The sequence below is a fragment of the Odocoileus virginianus genome, chromosome 24 (assembly GCF_023699985.2).
Source record: "Odocoileus virginianus isolate 20LAN1187 ecotype Illinois chromosome 24, Ovbor_1.2, whole genome shotgun sequence".
NCBI lineage: Eukaryota > Metazoa > Chordata > Mammalia > Artiodactyla > Cervidae > Odocoileus > Odocoileus virginianus.
In genome coordinates, this window is record NC_069697.1 from 1811958 (window position 1) to 1830948 (window position 18991).

The 18991-nt window shown below is 36.5% G+C and overlaps 1 protein-coding gene across 3 annotated transcripts in view; it reads left to right on the plus strand.

Annotated features, from left to right (window-relative positions):
- Window positions 1-18991, plus strand: part of TRHDE (thyrotropin releasing hormone degrading enzyme) — a 409604-nt gene that overhangs the window by 295362 nt on the left and 95251 nt on the right. For all 3 annotated transcript variants that reach the window (XM_070454203.1, XM_070454204.1, XM_070454205.1), the window contains 2 exons: window positions 17152-17217; window positions 17852-18039. In XM_070454203.1, coding sequence (XP_070310304.1) covers window positions 17152-17217; window positions 17852-18039 — 254 coding nt within the window. The remainder of the gene's footprint in view (window positions 1-17151; window positions 17218-17851; window positions 18040-18991) is intronic.

Here is an 18991-nt window from a genome sequence, read left to right on the forward strand (position 1 = left end):
GTTTATATTTAACTTAGCAAGTATTTGTGTATTGATTCAGCTACATATTTCTTAACTTTTATAATATTTTGTATTGGACAACATATTTCAAGTTTCAACTTATACATACATCCCTCAGTAGAAGGGACTCCAGAGACTTTTTGAGAAAAGTTTTGTTTCTAGGATCCATATAATCCATTCAATCAGCTATCTGAATGTCTGGTAAATGGTTTCATACTGAATATTCACAGCTTTCCTTGGTCTGATCTTCCTGATTTTTTGGTCCAGTTTCCTTATTTCTTGAATATTGTGTGTGATGCTTAAATGGTTCAGTTTTGCATAATTTTTAAGATAAGTTGCCTCCAAACTTCTTTTAGTATGTAATAGAACACACATTCTGTCTGTTTAGATTGTAATAGATGGCAGAGCACTTCTCAGGTGGCTATGGATAAAGAGTCCATCTACAGTGCAGGAGACTGCCTGCAATGCAGGAAACCCAGGTTCCATCCCTGGGTCAGGAAGGTCCCCTGAACAAGGAAGTGGCAACCCACTCCAGTATTCTTGCCTGGGAAATCCTATGGACAGGTGAGCCTGGCAGGCTACAGTCCGTTAGAGTCGGACATGACTGAAGCGACTGAGCCCCATTAATAAGTCAGTTTCCATTTTGTTTTGATGGTTAAATTGAAAGTGAAATAGAGCAAATGAAGTGTGAACCTTTGTGGATTATGTATGCCACTTATAAATAATACATGTTTTTAAACACAGAAATATTTGTATTTTTGTAAGTTCTGTTTAGCTACTGTTCTTCCATAGTAGATTACCCAAAACAATTGCTGGAATATTTTGGGACCCAAGAGGCAATGGAATAAGTAGGGAGAAAAATTATTGTTTTTTTAAACTTTTTATTTTGTATTGGGGGTATAACTGATTCACAATGTTGTGAGAGTTTCAGGTGAACAGCGGAGGGACTCAGCCATACATACACATGTATCCTTTCTCCCCCAAACTCCCCTCCCACCCAGGCTTCCAAATAACGCTGAGCAGAGTTCCATGTGCTATACAGTAAGTCCTTGTTGGTTATCCATTTTAAATATAGTAGTGTGTGCATGTCCATCCCAAACTTCCTAACCATCTCTTCCCCCCATGTCTTCCCCCTGACAACCATTATTCTTGTTCCTGATTAATGATGGGCTTTCTGTTAGTCACTAAGTCCTTCCTGGCCTCTGACTTCATAGTTATAAAATGCAAGAGTAGAATTAAAAATTAGATTTTTTCATCTTATTAAAGCATTTTACTAGTTAGACAATTTGGATTTGATACTTTAATTTGGGACAACTGTTTCAATTTAATGGGAGAATTTAACTAGTGTTCCTGAATCTTCAGTTAATCATCTGCATAGTGAGACTATATGGCTTTGACCCTGTTGGGAGAGTTAGAGGATAGAAGTCAGGGAAAGCACTCCTAGATGTCAGAAAATCAAGAAATTTTGGTATCACAGAGAAAACACCCATACATTCAGTGTAGTTCTAGTCAGGCTTTGGGAGAGCGTGGGATCAGATGTGTTTGTTCAGTTCATCATTTTAATCCAGAAGTCCTTGGAATCTTTCCTCATTTGATTTCAGTGGCACTGTGTTCTGAGTATCTTCTTAGTTAACCTCATGCTCGACCTCTACTACTGCAAGAATTGCTGAATCTTTCTGAAATTTTCACATCTTTAAGTTCTTAGGTTTCTTATAGTTTCAGTACACATAGTAATTTTTACCCATGTGTACAATGTTTGTACATATGATCAATAAATTGGGATCTACTTCTTTTACCTTGTTTTTATAATTTAAGCTTCCACAGCTCAAATCCTCATTCTTACCTAAGTACTCTAGACTTATTTTTAAAGTAAATCATTCAGAGAAGGATTCTTTTAGATAGAATTGTTTCACATGACTTTGACCTTTCTTAGTTGATTTTTACTTGTTTTCATCTCCCTAGTTACATTTTTTATAATTTTTCTTTGAGTTTTTAGAAATAAAAGAATAAATGTATAATTTTAATTTGACACCCTCAGATAACATTGACTCAGTAGCTATTAAAAAATAATTAGTACATATTACTACTGTTTTTTCTTTTCAAACAAAGCAATATCATTTTATTGATTTGAGCCTGGCAGTACCGTTCTTTATGTTGTTAAGAGGCAACACCAGGGAACTAAAATTATAAAGAAAGATCATTGTTAAACATGATATAAACTCACTTCGAAATCCATCACAGTGAGTCACCTTCCTGCTCATCCAATGAAGGTAATTCAATATCATTTAAAATATGGTTGAATAAAGAAAGACTTTTTTGATTAGTATTTAACTGCTCTTTTCCATAAGGTAACCTACAAAAAGATGTTTGGCTCCAATTATCAGGGTGGAAATTGCTTATGCAAATCAATGTAAGGCAATGAGGTGTGGATAAGAAGTAAATATCATTATTACTGGTTGTGCTCATAAAATTCTGATAGCCTGAAGGTAATGATAGCACGAAGCTATAGGGGTTATCAGTAGCTACAACACACTCAATAACCTGTGTTCCACGAGAAGCTACATGTTAACATGTGTATACAGGGTTTTTATTTGAAAACTGAAAGCTTATGTCTGTGAGACAGTGGTTTGCTCCCTTGCATGTAAGTTTTTAGATAAATGGAAAGTCAGAAAATAACAGAGAAACAGAGACAGTGTTTCAAAGTTCATTTCCTTTCTGAAGAGATAGTATTGTGTTTTTAATCAGATGGTTGCTGAATCATGCTTCATCTAAAACTGAATGACCATAGTCAGGTTCTATTCACATTTCTCCCTGTTTCACTAAATCACTATGCAGTTTTAGGTATGCTATAGGTAGAAAGGTTAATTAACTCTTCATGATAATTTTTTGTCATCACTCATTACCGTATGATAATAATACTATCATTGATCATGTTTAGTCATTGGATTTGACCTAATTAGCATCTAACTTATTAAAGATCAACTACAAAGCTAAACTCACCAAGTATGCTATAGAGAAAAAATATTAATTTTAAGGAAAGATTCTATGAATTTGAGAGTCAAGAATACTATCTCTAATAAAAACCAAGTACTTCAAAAACATAAATAGCAAAAACTATTCATATTTCTTAATCAGAGAAAAATAACTTCTATTCATCAGTTTTAGTTAATTTGCTGATATACAGCTACTGACTGAATTCTTGTCATTTTGCCTCTGAAATAAGTGTTGTTAGTTGACTACTGTGACTATACAGCATTAACTCAAAAGGCTTCATTGGTAGTGACATGTATCTCTATTTGTTTATCCCACAAGCATGTACCCAGATTAATGGGAGGTCTTAGAAATTTATTCTTACTGGTTGCTTTTACCTGTTAGTCCAGAGCTCAAGATATATTCATTTTGTGAAAGTGTTAGTCACTCAGTCATGTCCAACTCTTTGCAACCCCATGGACTGTAGCTCACCAGGCTCCTCTGTCCATGGAATTCTCCAGGCAAGAATACTGGAGTGGGTTGCCATTCACTTCTCCAGGGGATCTTCCCAACCCAAGTATCGAACCTGGGTCTCCTGCTTTGCAGGCAGATTCTTTACCATCTGAGCCACCAGGGAAGCCCTATATTCATTTTAACTAATAGGGTTCATACTGTAAAATGATGTTTTTGATAACTTTATTTAAAATATATTTGTGAAATGATTTGACATATTTGACTGATGTGTAAATATGTAAATATGCACATACTGGGATATGTATACCTATCTACAAACACTCTCTCCTTGTAAACATTACCATTTGGTTATATTACTAGTTCAGAGGTACAACAAACTTGCCTTAGAGGCATTTTCCTCTAACCTAATTAGCTCTTGCATCAGCAGTTTTCTTTCGTTTCCTTTTTTATTTTTTTTCTTATATTATGTTCTATTTTCAGAATGTTCATGTAATAGCCTAGAACTATATGTTTGGCAATATTGAAAGCTTTAATGCTAAAAAAAAACCCTTCCATGTTGGGAAGATTTTTTTAAACTCCTGTTTTCATAATTGCTAGATAATTCTAGTACATAGTTTAGTACTAGTAATATGGCATAGATGTACATAATAATTTTAGTTTTTTTCCTAGTTGACAAGCATTTACGTTGCTTTCCAATATTGGTAAAATAAATAACACTGAAATAATTTTTAAATTATAGATTTACCCATTGTATTTTGATTTTCTTTTAATCTCCTTTTCTGGAAACACATTACTAATTTTTTCCTCTAAGATATTAAGTCAATACATAATTTAGAAAGAAAGTTTGAAAGTTCTATTTTTATAATACACCAAGCAAACATCATCATGTCTCATTTTCAAAACACATTTCTCACCAATTTAATCCGTAAAAAAATTGCTATTTCAATGTATGTGTTTTTATCACACATGAGATTGAAAACTTTTCATGTATCCTCTTGCCTTTCACTGTTATCACTTTTATATGACATATTTATCCATGTGTCTATCTGTTTAAAAAATTAAAGTTTTCCTTTTCTAAACTTAAAACTATTCATAAACAGTTATAGAAATAATGAACTGTAATATATTTATACTAATTCTTTTTCCTCTCTGATAGCTAAATGTCAAAATTAAGTTGTGAAAAGCCATATGTTATAAATAAGTGGCTTAGGAATGCTGTAAAGACCTATCCTAAGTTATGTGTTTGGAACCTATCTTACAAAAGGTTCAAGTGTATTCAAAATTCCATGTTGATCTACCTCTGTATTTCCGTCTATGGAAGAGAAGGCCCTGTGTTAGTATGTCACACAAGGAAGTGGGGATATCCATGTGTCATCCTGCATCTTATTTCCTTCTGCAATCAGTCTCTTGTATTCACTTTTTCACTTCTGCTCAAAGTCCCTCTCTACGATTATGTTACAGATCATTTCTCCCCCCTTCAGAGCAATAACTCATTTTAGTGTCAAAAACTTTCCTTAATGCTTTATGCTAGTAAACCAAACTATGATTTCTCTTCCTGCATCTCTTTATATCCACATAGTTCACCCATCAGATGTGTTCAGTCACTCATCTATTCCACACATACTGCATGGCCACACAATGTCAGACACCATGATATGTACCAAGTATTTAAATATTCAGGGTAGGCTACATACAACAGATATGCCCCTGATCTCATGAATCCTATTTTTGGACAAAATTGATACTAAAAAGGAAATAGGCAAATACAGATATATTTCCTAAATGTGATAAATATGAGGCAGGAAAAGAAAATAGGATGTTGTGAGAGAACATATAAGATGGGTAGGTCAGGCAACTTTAGATTGGGTCTTTAGAAAAATCCTTCTTGAGAAGAAGGCATGTGTCCTGAGTTCTGAAGGATGAGAAAGGGGGTTGGGGGAGATTGTTCTGGGAAGATGGAAGGGCTTGCACAAAGGGCTGAAGGAAGGAACTCTGTGTTCAAGGAAAAGAAAGGAGCTAGTGTAGATGAGCAGAGTTAGTCAGGACAAGAGATAGGAGGACGGGAGCTAATTATGCAATGCCACAGTGCACTGTGCTTAAGAAGGCTGGGTTTTATTCTGAGTGCAATGGGAGGTGATTCACCAAATTTAAAACTGGGATTCAACCTGGTTCTATTTATACTTAAAATAATAATCTGGCTAATTATAGTAATACATTGGGACTGGGGCAATCAGCATACCAGTAGGGGAATCAGGTAATAAAATTAGGAAGATGGTTTAATATTTGGGTGAGAGATGATAAAGGCTTAAAGAGTCACTAGGTATATAGAGACATAGATGGATTCAGTGTTTTTTGAAGGTAGGGTGAAATAGACCTAGGGATAGATTGGCTGAAGAGTGTGGTATGAGAGATCCACAAGAGTGTGGTATGAGAGGAGGAAAAGGCACATGAGAATGATTCTGAAGTTTCTGGCTTGGAAGCCTGAAACTTAGTCCAGAAGGGCTATACTGTTGGAGGTGGAAGGCAGAGAAGGAGCTAGTAAAAGAGGCTGTATCAAATTAAGTGTCAATTGCTCAGTCCTGTCCGACTCTTTGCGACCCCATGGACTGTAGCCCCCCGCTAGGATCCTCTGTCCATGGGACTTTTCAGGCAAGGATACTGGAGTGGGTTGCCATGCCTTCTCCAGGGGATCTTCCTGACCCAGGGATTGAACCCAGGTCTCCCGCATTGCAGGCAGATTCTTCACCATCTGAGTCACCAGTAGGAGGCATAAAGAGGCAGGCAGAATGCCAATGGTACGCTGTCACTCATGTCAAGAAAAAAAGCATATTTCAAGAATAAGAAAGTGACCAAGGAGGTTAAATGTTGCTGAGAGGTGAAATAAAATAAAGACTAAAAAGTGTTCCTTTTGGCAGTTTGCATGTTTAATAACTTTAGTGGACTGTGTTAAAGGGTGGAAGGGAAATGTCTAAGAAGAAACAGTGTATCTAGGATAAAATTTTTAAAATTTGCCAAGGAAGGAGATCAGAAAAACAGAGGAGGTAGTTAGAGGGCTAAGGAAAGTTTTTTGTTTTAAAAATGGGAGACAGGTGTCCTTGTTTTAGGCTGGTAGCGAAGGAGTCAGGACAGAAGAAGTTGGTAGCACTGCAGAAGAAAGAGCTAACAGGGGCTCTGGTTCTTGAGACAGTAAAAAGGCCGGTCTTCTATAAGAGAGACCCTTCCAGGAAATTTGGAGATTTGGAAATCAGAAAATAAGGGAGTTAATTTTCTGATGAATTCTATTTGTTTATGTCACACCGTGAGGCTTGTGGAATTTTAGTTTCATAATCAGGGGTCAAACTTGAGGCCCACAGCAGTGAAAGCGCGTCCTAACGACTGGACCACCAAGGAATCCCAAAATCTGTGTTTTAGTATTCTGTGAGGCAAGGACATAGCTGAAAGCGAGGTAATGCTGCGTGGTAGAGAGGTCTGAAGACAGACCTGGGATGAGTCACCTGCCTGCTAGTCCTGAGTGCCTATTTGAGTTTGGTGATTATGAATTTATAATAATACTCAACTGGTCAAATTGCATCATTTTTCTCCTGTCATGTTAAGCTGCACTTGTGCAAGTCTGAAGAAGCAAATACTTGAGTTTGTCCAGGTTTGGGGTTGTTGCCAGGTGGTCTAATTGCAAACAGAGCTGCAAGGGAGATGAGGCTGTTTGCTGGGAACTGATTCAGATACAACTATCATAGAAGCTGAATAACCAGGGAAACAAAAGCAGGGAGGACTTGATAGATAGCTATCTGTCTAGGTAACAATGTCAACAGTATTATTTATATAATATAGTATATTGTTTATATTAGTAAGTATATGTGATTTTGCCATTTAATAAAAGACACCCCCGTGCTTCTGAGCCTATGGGAAATTTGATCTGTCCTTAGGGAATTGCCCTTATGTCAGTCCCACTAATAGGAGAATGTCCTAGGGAACTTCGTCGGTCCAGAGCGCCTGGTGAACACCTGTGTTCTCACCCGCACTGGCAAGCAGTGGTGGAAGTTTCGGGGAAGAATTTAGACAGTCACTGCCTGCGTGTTTGGTGTGCATCTTGTTCAAGCCTTGCCTTCATGGTGCCCTGCAGGGTACTGTCTGTCACTTTGCTGCTCACTTAGGTCTGGCTATTCTGTGCTGAGGAGTTACTAGTGATTGCCCTGCCCTCTCATCAGTGGTCCCTCACCTCAGAACACCTCTGTGGAAAGCAGAGTCCAGGGTCTCTTTCTTTCTTCAGACTTGGGTAAGGGAGGTTTCTAAGCTTTTCTCACATATAAAGAAACTTTGATCTCAATTTTTTTCTTGCAGTTTGACTTTTTGAAAACTAAAAATAATATTCCTCCAAGCACTTTCCTCTTACAGGTTAGTGCATTTAATTTCCCTATCTTGGTCCTCTAGAACATTTTGATTTCTCTTGGAGAAAATGTTGAAGAAGATGTTGACTCTGGACTATTTTTTCCCGTGAGCTTGATCTTAAAATAACTAAAGTTTCTCAGCTTCTTTGGGTGGCAGACTTTTTTTCCTCCTAAGTGCTTTACTTGTTTTATGTCATTTTCTATGCACACTGTTCTCAAGTAAGTACTATATTATCTACTTTTTCCAGTTGAAGAAATTAAGGCTTAGAGAAATTAGATATCTTACCCAAGATCACATGGCTGTTAAAGATAAGCTTGAATCCTTAGTTTTCCTGAATATGCACATCATAATCTCTTTCTCAGTCGAGTTTCATTTTCTTCTCAGTGACTCACCAGCGCTGAGTAAGAAAACTCCATGTGCGTGGTTTACAGTCAGTGGGCATCTGGGTTTACAAAAGGCAGTGTATTTTTACCAGCCAGGATATGTTTTATCTATTTTGTGAGCTTGCTTTGGTCAAAACACTTTACCTGGGCCTTTGGAAAAAGCAATTCACAAACTTCAGTTTTACCAATAGGTTCACTTTATGTGTCAGTAATACTTCAAGCTAGCAGTAGAAGTGAGAGGTGGGGATATCTGAGTACCCAGAGTACCCCTATAGACTTACATTCACACCACTTTGCTGACAGGTGTAAGCCCTGACAGGTTGTTCTGGAAAGGGAGTACAAATTCAACAGCGGCAGTATTGCCTCTCTGGTGATGTTCCTGCGTGTTGGGGCATTGATGGTATGGCCTAAAATTGCTAAATAAGAGATATGTGAAAATAGAACTGAATTGAGAACATGCCACTGTCTGTAATTTAAGACAAACAAACAAAACATCTTTCATGGGCTAGCAGGTTGTTTTGATGTAAAATTTTCTGGCATATTCACAACTTTAAGAAAGAATACTGATTTTACAAAATTTATACTCATTAGGTGGGATAAGGGATTTTTAAAAGTGTAAAATACCTTTTGGGTCCTACAGAAATATCTGAGTACTTCTATAACTAAGCACCTTCTGAAAGTTAATTTAAGTTAAGCACACATTTAAAAAATCAAAGTGGCCTGCAAACAATGATATAACTGACTTTTCAACTATTATTGCTCTAGCTGTTCAAACAACATTCCTTCTGAAATTCTACTTCTTTTTCATTGTATCTTGTGGTCAGAAACTGCTGTACCTCAAAATGTTGGATAATGGTTTCCATTTTTACTGAGTTTCTTCTTGGAAACTGTTGTAATTTAATAATAAACATTTAATGATTATTTATACCTTTCTATCCTGTTCTTATTTTAATAGAATTAAAATACAAACATCCTGTTATTTTCCATAATGCCTTTTCAATACTTTGCTACTCACTTTTACTTAATTTCATAATGTCCAGCCAGTCTTCGTGTATTAACCAAACTATTATTTTGAGCTGCAGCCTAGCTTTCTTATGTTTCAGTTGGTGACCTGTCACTGTTTTAGTCTCTTACTTCTGTTTCTCAAGGTCAGGGAATGTAGAAACATCCTCTGAAATGCATGGCCAGGCTTCAAATGTTGTTTTTTTTTTTAATTAATTTGTTTTTTATTGAAGCATAATTGCTTTACAGAATTTTGCTCTTTTCTGTCAAACCTCAACATGAATCAGCCATAGGTATACATATGTCCCCTCCCTGTTGGACCTCCCTCCCATCTCCCTCCCCATCCCACCCCTCTAGGTTGATACAGAGCCCCTGTTTGAGTTTCCTGAGCCACACAGCAAATTCCTGTTGGCTCTCTATTTTACATATGGTGATGTAAGTTTCCATGTTACTCTTTCCATACATCTCACCCTCTCCTCCCCTCTCCCCGTGTCCATAAGTCTGTTCTCTATGTCTGTTTCTCCATTGCTGCCCTGTAAATAAATACTTCACTACCATTTTTCTAAATTCTATATATGTGCATTAGAATATGACATTTATCTTTCTTTTTCTGACTTACTTCACTCTGAATAATAGGTACTAGGTTCATCCACCTCATTAGAACTGACTCAAATGCATTCCTTTTTATGGCTGAGTAATATTCCATTGTGTATATGTACCACAACTTCTTTATCCATTCATCTGTTGATGGACATTTAGGTTGCTTCCATGTTCTAGCTATTGTAAACAGTGCTGCAATGAACAATGGAATACATGTGTCTCTTTCAATTTTGCCTTCCTCAGGGTATATGCCTTGGTGTGGGATTGCTGGGTCATATGGTGGTTTTATTCTTAATTTTTTAAGGGATCTCCATACTGTCTTCCATAGTGGCTGTATCAATTTATATTCCCACCAACAGTGCAAGAGCGTTCCCTTTTCTCCACACCCTCTCCAGCATTTATTGTTTGTAGACTTTTCAATAATGGACATTCTGACCGGTGTGAGGTAATATCTCACTGTGGTTTTGATTTGCATTTCTCTAATAATGAGTGATGTTGAGCATCTTTTCACATGTTAGCCATCTGTATGTCTTCTTTGGAGAAATGTCTGTTTAGATCTTTTCCCCACTTTTTGATTGGGTTGTTTGTTTTTCTGGTGTTGAGTTGTATGAACTGCTTATATATTTTGGAAATTAATCCTTTGTCAGTTGTTGCATTTGCTATTATTTTCTCCCATTCTGAGGGCTGTCTTTTCACCTTGCTTCTAGTTTCCTTTGCTGTGCAAAAGCTTTTAAGTTTAATCAGGTCCCACTTGTTTACTTTTGCTTTTATTTCCCTTACTCTAGGAGGTGGGTCATAGAGGATCTTGCTTTGATTTATGTCATTGAGTGTTCAGAGAAAGCCTTTGACAAAATTCAGCACCTATTTATGATTAAAACTCTTCAAAAAATGGGCATAGAAGGAACCTACCTCAACATAGTAAAGGCCCTATATGATAAGCCTATAGCAAACATTATTCCCAAAGGTGAAAAATTGAAAGCATTTCTCCTAAGATCAGGATCATGACAAGGCTGTCCACTTTCACCACTATTATTCAAAATACTTCTGGAAGCCCTAGCTATAGCAGAGAAGCAAAAGAAATAAAAGGAATCCATACTGGAAAAGAAGAAGTAAAGCTCTCACTGTTTGCAGATGACAGTTTTGATCCCTGGGTCAGGAAGATCCCCTGAAGAAGGAAATGGCAGCCCACTCCAGGATTCTTATCTGGAGAATTCCACGGACAGTATAGTTCATGGGGTTGCAGCGAGTTGGACATGACTGAGTGACTAACACTTCAGGCCAGTCGTTGGACTCACTGGGAAGGCTGGAGAATCAGGCTTACAAAACAGATAATAGCAACTAAGAAAGCATCGCAGAGGCTTCCCAGGTGGCACTAGTGTTTAAAGCACCCAACGCAAGAGACAGGAGAGATATGGGGTCAGTCCCTCGGTTGCGAAGATTCCCCTGGAGGAGGGCATGGCAACCCACTCCAGTATTCTTGCCTGGAGAATCTCCGTGGACAGAGGAGCCCAGCAGGCTACAGTCCATAGGATCACAAAGAGTTGGGCGTGACTGAAGCAACTCAGCACACACGCACACAGGGAAGACTTGGAAATGAAGACGTGTAGCCAAGGCCATGCAGTAAGGCTGGTGGTCCAGTTGCTACCATTACATTGCTGTCCGGGACCCTCAGTGTCACCATCACAGGCAGTGTGATTTCAGCGCTTTCCGTTCCTTTGCTTTGATCCTGCAGGAGGCACTGCCCGGGGATGCAGTGTCCCCTTGTGTCCATGCTTTAGCTGCCAGGGGGAGTGGAGAGGGAGAGAGTTTCATCCCTTCCATCTCTAAGGGAGAGAGCCCTCACTTTCCTGTAAGATTCCATGGTGAGTTATCACCCTATGTAAAAGTGGTATTTTAAATGCTGAAAAGACAAAAGAATGACAAATGCCCACTACAGATATTTTGAGCTACAATTATTCTACTAGAAAGGGACAGTATTTCAAACCCTTGCTTTAAACTTCCTGACACATAGTCAGAAAAACCAATGCCCAATTTACCTGGCATTTCCCAGATGGTTCTTACAAATAGGTGGGATCCTTCCTTCCAATGTCAATGAGGCCCATATTTGCATCCCTTGCCTCACTGGAGAAAACACTGCTGGTGGCCTACCCATAAGCTAGTCTCCTTTTCTTTCTTATCAACCAGATTTGATTTTATCTGGGCTGTCATCCATGTCTATATAATCATTTACTTCACAGGACAGGGTCCTGAACTGTGCAATTTCCCCCAAATGTTTCACTAATTGATTTTGGCTACAGCATATAATACAATTCTGTTAAATGGGAAACATGGGGAGTTTGATGTAGGATTTGAGGGAGAGTTTTCCTGATTTTTTAAAAAAACATTTATTTGTTTTTGTTTATTTATTTATTTGGGTGCACTGGGTCTTGGTCGCAACATGTGGGATCTAGTTCCCTGACCAGGAATTGAACCTCTGGCCCCTTGCATTCAGAGCTTAGAATCTTAGCCACTGTTCCACCAGGGAAGTCTAGAGAGTTTTCCTAATTTTTAAAGAGAGATCCCTAGGAAGAGAGTCATTATTTTCTTCCGTGCAGTGTTCCATCTGAATATGATGACTGGGATTGCTTCAGCCATCTAGCCCCAAACCTGAAGATGAAGCCACAGCTTAGGTAAATGCAGAGCCAAAAGAATTCCATTGGAAAAGGGCTGCAGCACTATCTTATCTTCTTATAGTAAGAAAAAATAAATCTTGTTATTAAAAAAAAAGTCATTCCAGGGTGGATTTTTTGTTACTTGCAGCTAAACGTCTTTGAATTTTGTCAAACTCTCCCTCCATGTCATAAGGAATAGACCATATATAAGTTTGATCCTCTGTTTCAGCATGCTGAAGGGCCTATTAATAGGAGAGTAAGTATTCTGTAATTATTTCCATGTAAATCTTATAAGATAATAATACTTTACTTTTCAGCGCACTTTTTACTTTTCCCCTTGTCTTTATTAGTCCCACTGGCTTTTATACATAACATGTTATGAACTGTGTTACTTGTTAGCAAAGAAAGTAAAACAAAAAATGGTCTCATACCCAATATAGTATACACTCTTAATGACATTACAGCCAACTGTATATATCAATGCAATCTGACATATAAGCACTGAAATAATAAAATCCTCTATAAGTGTTTAAAGATGGTGTTTGGGGGGAATGTTTTAGGTATAAGAAATCTCTCTCTCTGCATTGTCGGCTGTCAGCAGAAAGGTGTACTGCATAAGGAAAGTCAGAAATCTCGCAAATATATTGAGCATCTGCTGATACCAGGCTGGACACATAGGTGCTGGCTGAATAGTGGTAAACGGTAATCATGGGATCCTCACTGTCATGGAGTTAACAGACTAAGTGGGCAGCCAGAGTAACTAACAAGCAGTTATGATGCAGTGTGATCATTGCTCCTATATGTTGAAACGTGAGAATAGAATGGGTACTTAACTCAGAATTAGAAAGAGAGTGGGAATGCACAAGAAAGGATTCCGGAGGAAACAAAAGTGAGTTTGAGTCCTGGAGATTGAATTGAATTCGAATGGGCGAAGGGGAAAAGAGTATGTAGAGAACCGCATGTGTAGGGAACTAGACAAGGGAGAAAGTTGTCAGTAGGCACCTGCTTCAAGAAAGCTGAAAATGGCTAAGTTGAGGCAGGGAGGCCACAAAGTAATGGGTGGGATTGGAGTGGTACAGAGAGACCAGACCATGAGAGACACCTTTAAGTTACACTGAAGTGTGTTTGAGTGATATTCTGAATACAGCAGGGATTCATGTATATATTTGATGAGAAGTATTTATGCATGGCTGAGTGATACTGATTAGTTTAGAGGGACAAAGCAGAAATACTAGCAGTAGTCGGCATATTTGGAGAAAATACTGGAGAGTGGTTGTCAAACAGGCGAAGGGAAGGGGGAGTATTGGGAGAATGTTTTATCATTACCTGAATGTGGTGGAAAGGGGAAGAAGGCATCTTCTCTGACTTCTGGTTGCAGTGGATAGAAGGGTTATTCCTGGGGAGGTGCTTCCCAAAGGGGCTGATACAGGGGAGGATGATGAGTTCAGCTTTGAACATAACTGTTAGTCACCTGTGTGTCATCCCATAGATCTTGGATTTGGGTCAGCAGTTGTGTGGACAGGTATAGGACTTGGACATGGGCTGGAGTCTCTGAGTTCTAGCGTTTTGATGTATTGAGTGATGATACTAACACCCAGCTCATAAATGTTGTCATGGGGTTTAATGAGAAAATATAAAGCAACTTATACAGCTAAAAGGGAAACAAATATTATTGTTCTCATGTACTGTGTTCTTTATTACTGTTAATGATGCTCTTGTTTGTTACTCTGTTTTCACACCTGTAGCCAGAAATGATTAAAATGATTATAGCAGCTACTGTCTATTGAATAGACATTACTGTATTAGGCATTCTTCACTTTTAAAGATTGTATCGGTATTAAATCATTTAATCCTCAGAAAACTTCTATATAGCAGTTACTTTTATTATCCTTATTTTTATGGGTATGAAGATAGTCACAAAGTACTTAAGTGACTTGCCAAAGATCATTTAACTAGGGAACGTTGGAAGATGGATTTGAACAAAGTCAGTCAGGCTTCCATCCCTGCACTTTATGTATCAGACTGTACTTGCGCTTAACATGCTTTTAACTTTTAATCAGTTTATATTGTTAGTTACATTCCTTTAGAATATGGTGGTCATCTTTTTTTTTTTTTGATGGTCATCTTTGTTTTATTCTTTTCAACAGCTCTACTGTTCCTGAAATACTTTGTATTGAGAACACACAATTCTCTTTATAGAGCTAATATTAAATCATTTTTCTGCTTTGTATTATAATGTCAAATTGATTGGCTTTCATACACATAAATATAAATAAAAGTTTTCATTTCTGGTTCATAACTCTAGCCATCTCCATATTCATTGACTTGTAGTTTTGAAAAGAGCTTAAAGTCTTCTTGTTCAAGCTCATATCAAATGTTTCATTCATCTTGTCAAGTGGCTATTGTACCAAGACTTGTCCACTTTCAGGCACAGAAAGCTTCCTCCACAAATTATCTCAGTATTTGCAGTTGTTTTCAGTAAACCTTTTCCACCACTGTTGCCCCAGCGCCTGGTACACCGCCTGACACATGCAGAGTGCGCCATACATTTTGTGGAATGAACAAAGAAATAAATGATTTACCATCAAAAAAGACACACTGTTCTTTAAGTTTTTCTGTAATTCTACAAAGACAAAGAAAAATTTCAATTCAAAATATGACTATATTTGTGCAAGAGGAAGGCTAAAATAACTGAGGAAAACATTTGGATTTTATTGTAGAGAAAAGAGATGACATACATAGGATTCTAGAAACACCCCAAAACTGAATGGGTCTGCTGGCAGTCCAAGTAGGCATGAGATCGGCCCTGAATATTGAGGCAGGCAAGTTGGAACGCCTTCCTAAACTTGGATAATTGCCATTTCGGCTTGCTTGAAATGTAAATTTGAACTTTATTCTAAACTGACGAGTGAACCAAGAGCTCCAGTTGATGATCAGCATTGGGTCTGGGACAAGTCCTCTCATGAACCATTGGATTGTTACAGTCTGCCCGTGAAGAGAAGCCTGTAGTTATCTATTGGACCTTTCAAGGTCTGTGTAGTATTCCTTTGTTCTCTCTTTTGGATTATTCTAGCAGCACTCTCCATAAGCAGAACCCAGTGATAAATAGTTCTACTTTTAATGCTTTTTCATTGGTGTTAGTATTAGTTACTCAGTCGTGTCCAACTCTTTGCAACCCCATGAACTGTAGACCTCTAGGCTTCTCTGTCTATAAGATTTTCCATGCAAGAATATTGGAATGGATTGCCATTCCCTTCTCCAGAGGATCTTCCCGACCCAGGGATTGAATCCCGGTCTTCTGCATTGCAGGCATTTTCTTTACTGTTTCAGCTAAAAGGAAAATATAATTTAAATTTATGTTTCAAAGTTCCTGTTTTTCCCCAGTTTATTCATTTAAATGCTAAATGAGTATAAAAAATAATTCTGAAAACTAAATCTGAAATAACTGATTTAAATCCTGGTCCCTGGGATCTAAATGGAAATGCTTCATATGGCAGGTTCAAAGACAAAATTAGGATTCAGATTGGTCATTCACTTGTAATTTTTCAGTAAAGTTATTCCTAACACTTGATGGTGACGATGTATTTGTGATTGCTGAGTGTTGGGCGTTGCATCTCTGGGAGTGTGATTAAGCAGGGGTTGCCATTTGCTGTGCTGTGAGTTGCCAAGAAAGCTGAATTTGTCACAGGTGCTACAATTTGTATTTCAGAAAATTTTCTTCCCCAACTTTAATTATCCCTAAAGTATTCCACTCTACATAAAGTACTGAAAGGAGTCAGCATTTTTTTTTCAGTTTTAGTACTATGATGTAAATTAGAATTTTGCCTACTACCTACGTGTTCTAGAGATCATGAAATTTCAGATGAATGAAGTGATACTGTTTTATAACATAAAACAGTGTTCTATATTGATCTTTCCACTTTGGATTCAGAAAAAAATAATGTCAAGAAGTCACAAATAACATATTCACAGTGACATGCTTCTTAGAAAGGAACAGACATGAAACAGAAGTATGTACAGTTAACTACTAATGATTGAAAATGGAAAATGTGGAGCCCTAAGCTTTAAAATATTATATAAACTCAGGGGTGATTTTTTAATTAAATATTAATGTGTTTCAAGCTTATGAAAATAAGCATGTATCATTTTGTACAAGGCAGCCTGTCCTTTGCAGAGAGACCAGTTAACTGGACAGGTCATGGAGACAGTCATCACCTTTTTGGCAAAACAATCCTTCTTCACATTTGTACATATAAGTCAGGTTTTTGGTTTTTTTTTCTTTTCCCATAAGGCAAAATATGTTTTTAACACTTCAGCATGAAATCCTGATGAGAAAGTTTCCCCTAAATATTTCACTGCGTAAGTAGTTTCTTCAAAATTGCCTGAGGTTAAGTTGCTAAATTTGAGGAAGATCTTTGACCCTGGAAATCCATAAGAAGTGATGACAGATATGAAAATAAATTTTAAGAGATTAGTACTGTTTGATGATTTAATTAAAAATATGCTATAGTTCAATCGCTTTGGAATATTTTAAAATGAGATTCTTTTCTTTTTTTGGCATGTCTTTATATTTGTGTTAATATAGTTCCAACAAATGGAAATAATTAATCGAACTGAGAAACAAATGTGTTTACTGGAAATTGCTTAGCCTTTGAATTTTAATTACAATTTTATATTCTTTGTAGGATTACTTAACTATTCATAAGTATGGCAATGCAGCCAGGAATGATCTCTGGAATACACTATCAGAGGTAAAGTACAGGAGGCTTGAAAACTGAAACCTCTTCTTGAATATTTGAATTGAGTTTATAAAACATTCATAACTTTTATTGACACTGACGGTTTGCTTTCACTTTTTATATTTCCCCTTTCTTGATGTGTTTTCTTGTTTTATATTTGATGTGTTATAAGGATGATGAGGTTTAAAAATTAATTCAGCTATGAATTGTAAAGATACTTTGCCTAGTTTTAAATATGATAATACTTCTGAAATATAATTTTAATATGGTGTCAGATATTCATGTTTGAGTGAAATATTGATGGTAAAGAATTTTTTCTCTATAAGTGAATAAAAGCATTTAATACTAGACACACTGGATATGCTTAATGATGCTTCAAGTACTTGCTTTAACAATAAAATATGTTTTATCCTCCATTAGGTTAAAAATGTTAATGTTGATAAAGCTTTCATTTCTATTATATATACACATGAAGCTTAGGCTAAGACAAGAAGATTAATTTTACTAACACATTATATTAGTTTCACTGATTTGAAGTGTTTTCATCCTGAAATAAGTAATAAAGGTAAACATGAAAATGATTTAATGTTAATTATGTTTATAATTCATGTTTATAAAATTAATTTATACAATTTTGATTATAAAGGCTTTAAAAAGGAATGGAAAATACGTAAATATACAAGAAGTAATGGATCAGTGGACTCTCCAGATGGGTTATCCTGTTATCACCATCTTGGGAAATACAACAACTGAAAATAGAATAATAATTACCCAGCAGCATTTTATTTATGATATCAGTGCTAAAACTAAAGCACATGAACCTCAAAATAACAGGTACAATTCTTTTTCTACATGAAAAAAAAATCCTTTTTTTTGCACTTTTGTTTTTACACTTTAACATTTTAAAAAGAATTGATAAAGAATTATGAAATGTATGTGAAATATAGTTTTCATTTCTTTATTTGCATATGATGTTTTCATTTTGAGCCCTTTTTATACTTCCATTTCCAGATATTTTAAGTATCAATGTGACAGCATACCAAAGTTATTTCATTTAAGAGGACAGAATTTAAATTATTACGCTCATTTTAAAAAGTGTTGTTCAGTCAGTAAGTCGTGTCCAACTCTGTGAGCCTATGGACTGCAGCACACTAGGCTTCCCTGTCCTTCACTATCTCCCGGAGTCGGCTCAAACTCATATCCATTGAGTAGATGATGCTATCTAACCATTTCAGCCTCTGTTACCCCCCTTCTCCTTTTGCCTTCAGTCTTTCCCAGGATGAGGGAAAAATAAAATAATGTGTGATTTTTTACTTTTCCCTATAAATGTTTATTGAATTAAATTTAAGAAAGTTAAAATACTTTGAAGTGAATTGAAGAGTATTGAGAAAATAAATTTATAAAACAGCCAATAGAAACTAACAATCCAGAAAGACCTGTTAAAACCAACAGAAATGTAAAGTCAAGATAAATGTTTGAACCAAAAGAACTCAAACTAGATCCATTTAGTCTAGGTATCAAAGTCACATAGTATCAAAATATGTTCCTTTCCTTAACTTTTAGTGTTTAAAAATCACTAAATGCAACATACATAGAATTTGATTTGTTGTTATTTTAACTTTCATTTGAAATTCTTATTTCATTACTGAAAATTCAGCATATAGTATTTCTTTTCTATTTCATGTTTTCCCACTGTTTTGCCTTTTATTAAAGCTGAGCCAAGGAAAGATAGTATAACTTAAATCATTGCATTTTATTTTTTCTTAAGTATCTTGATAAGAAGTTG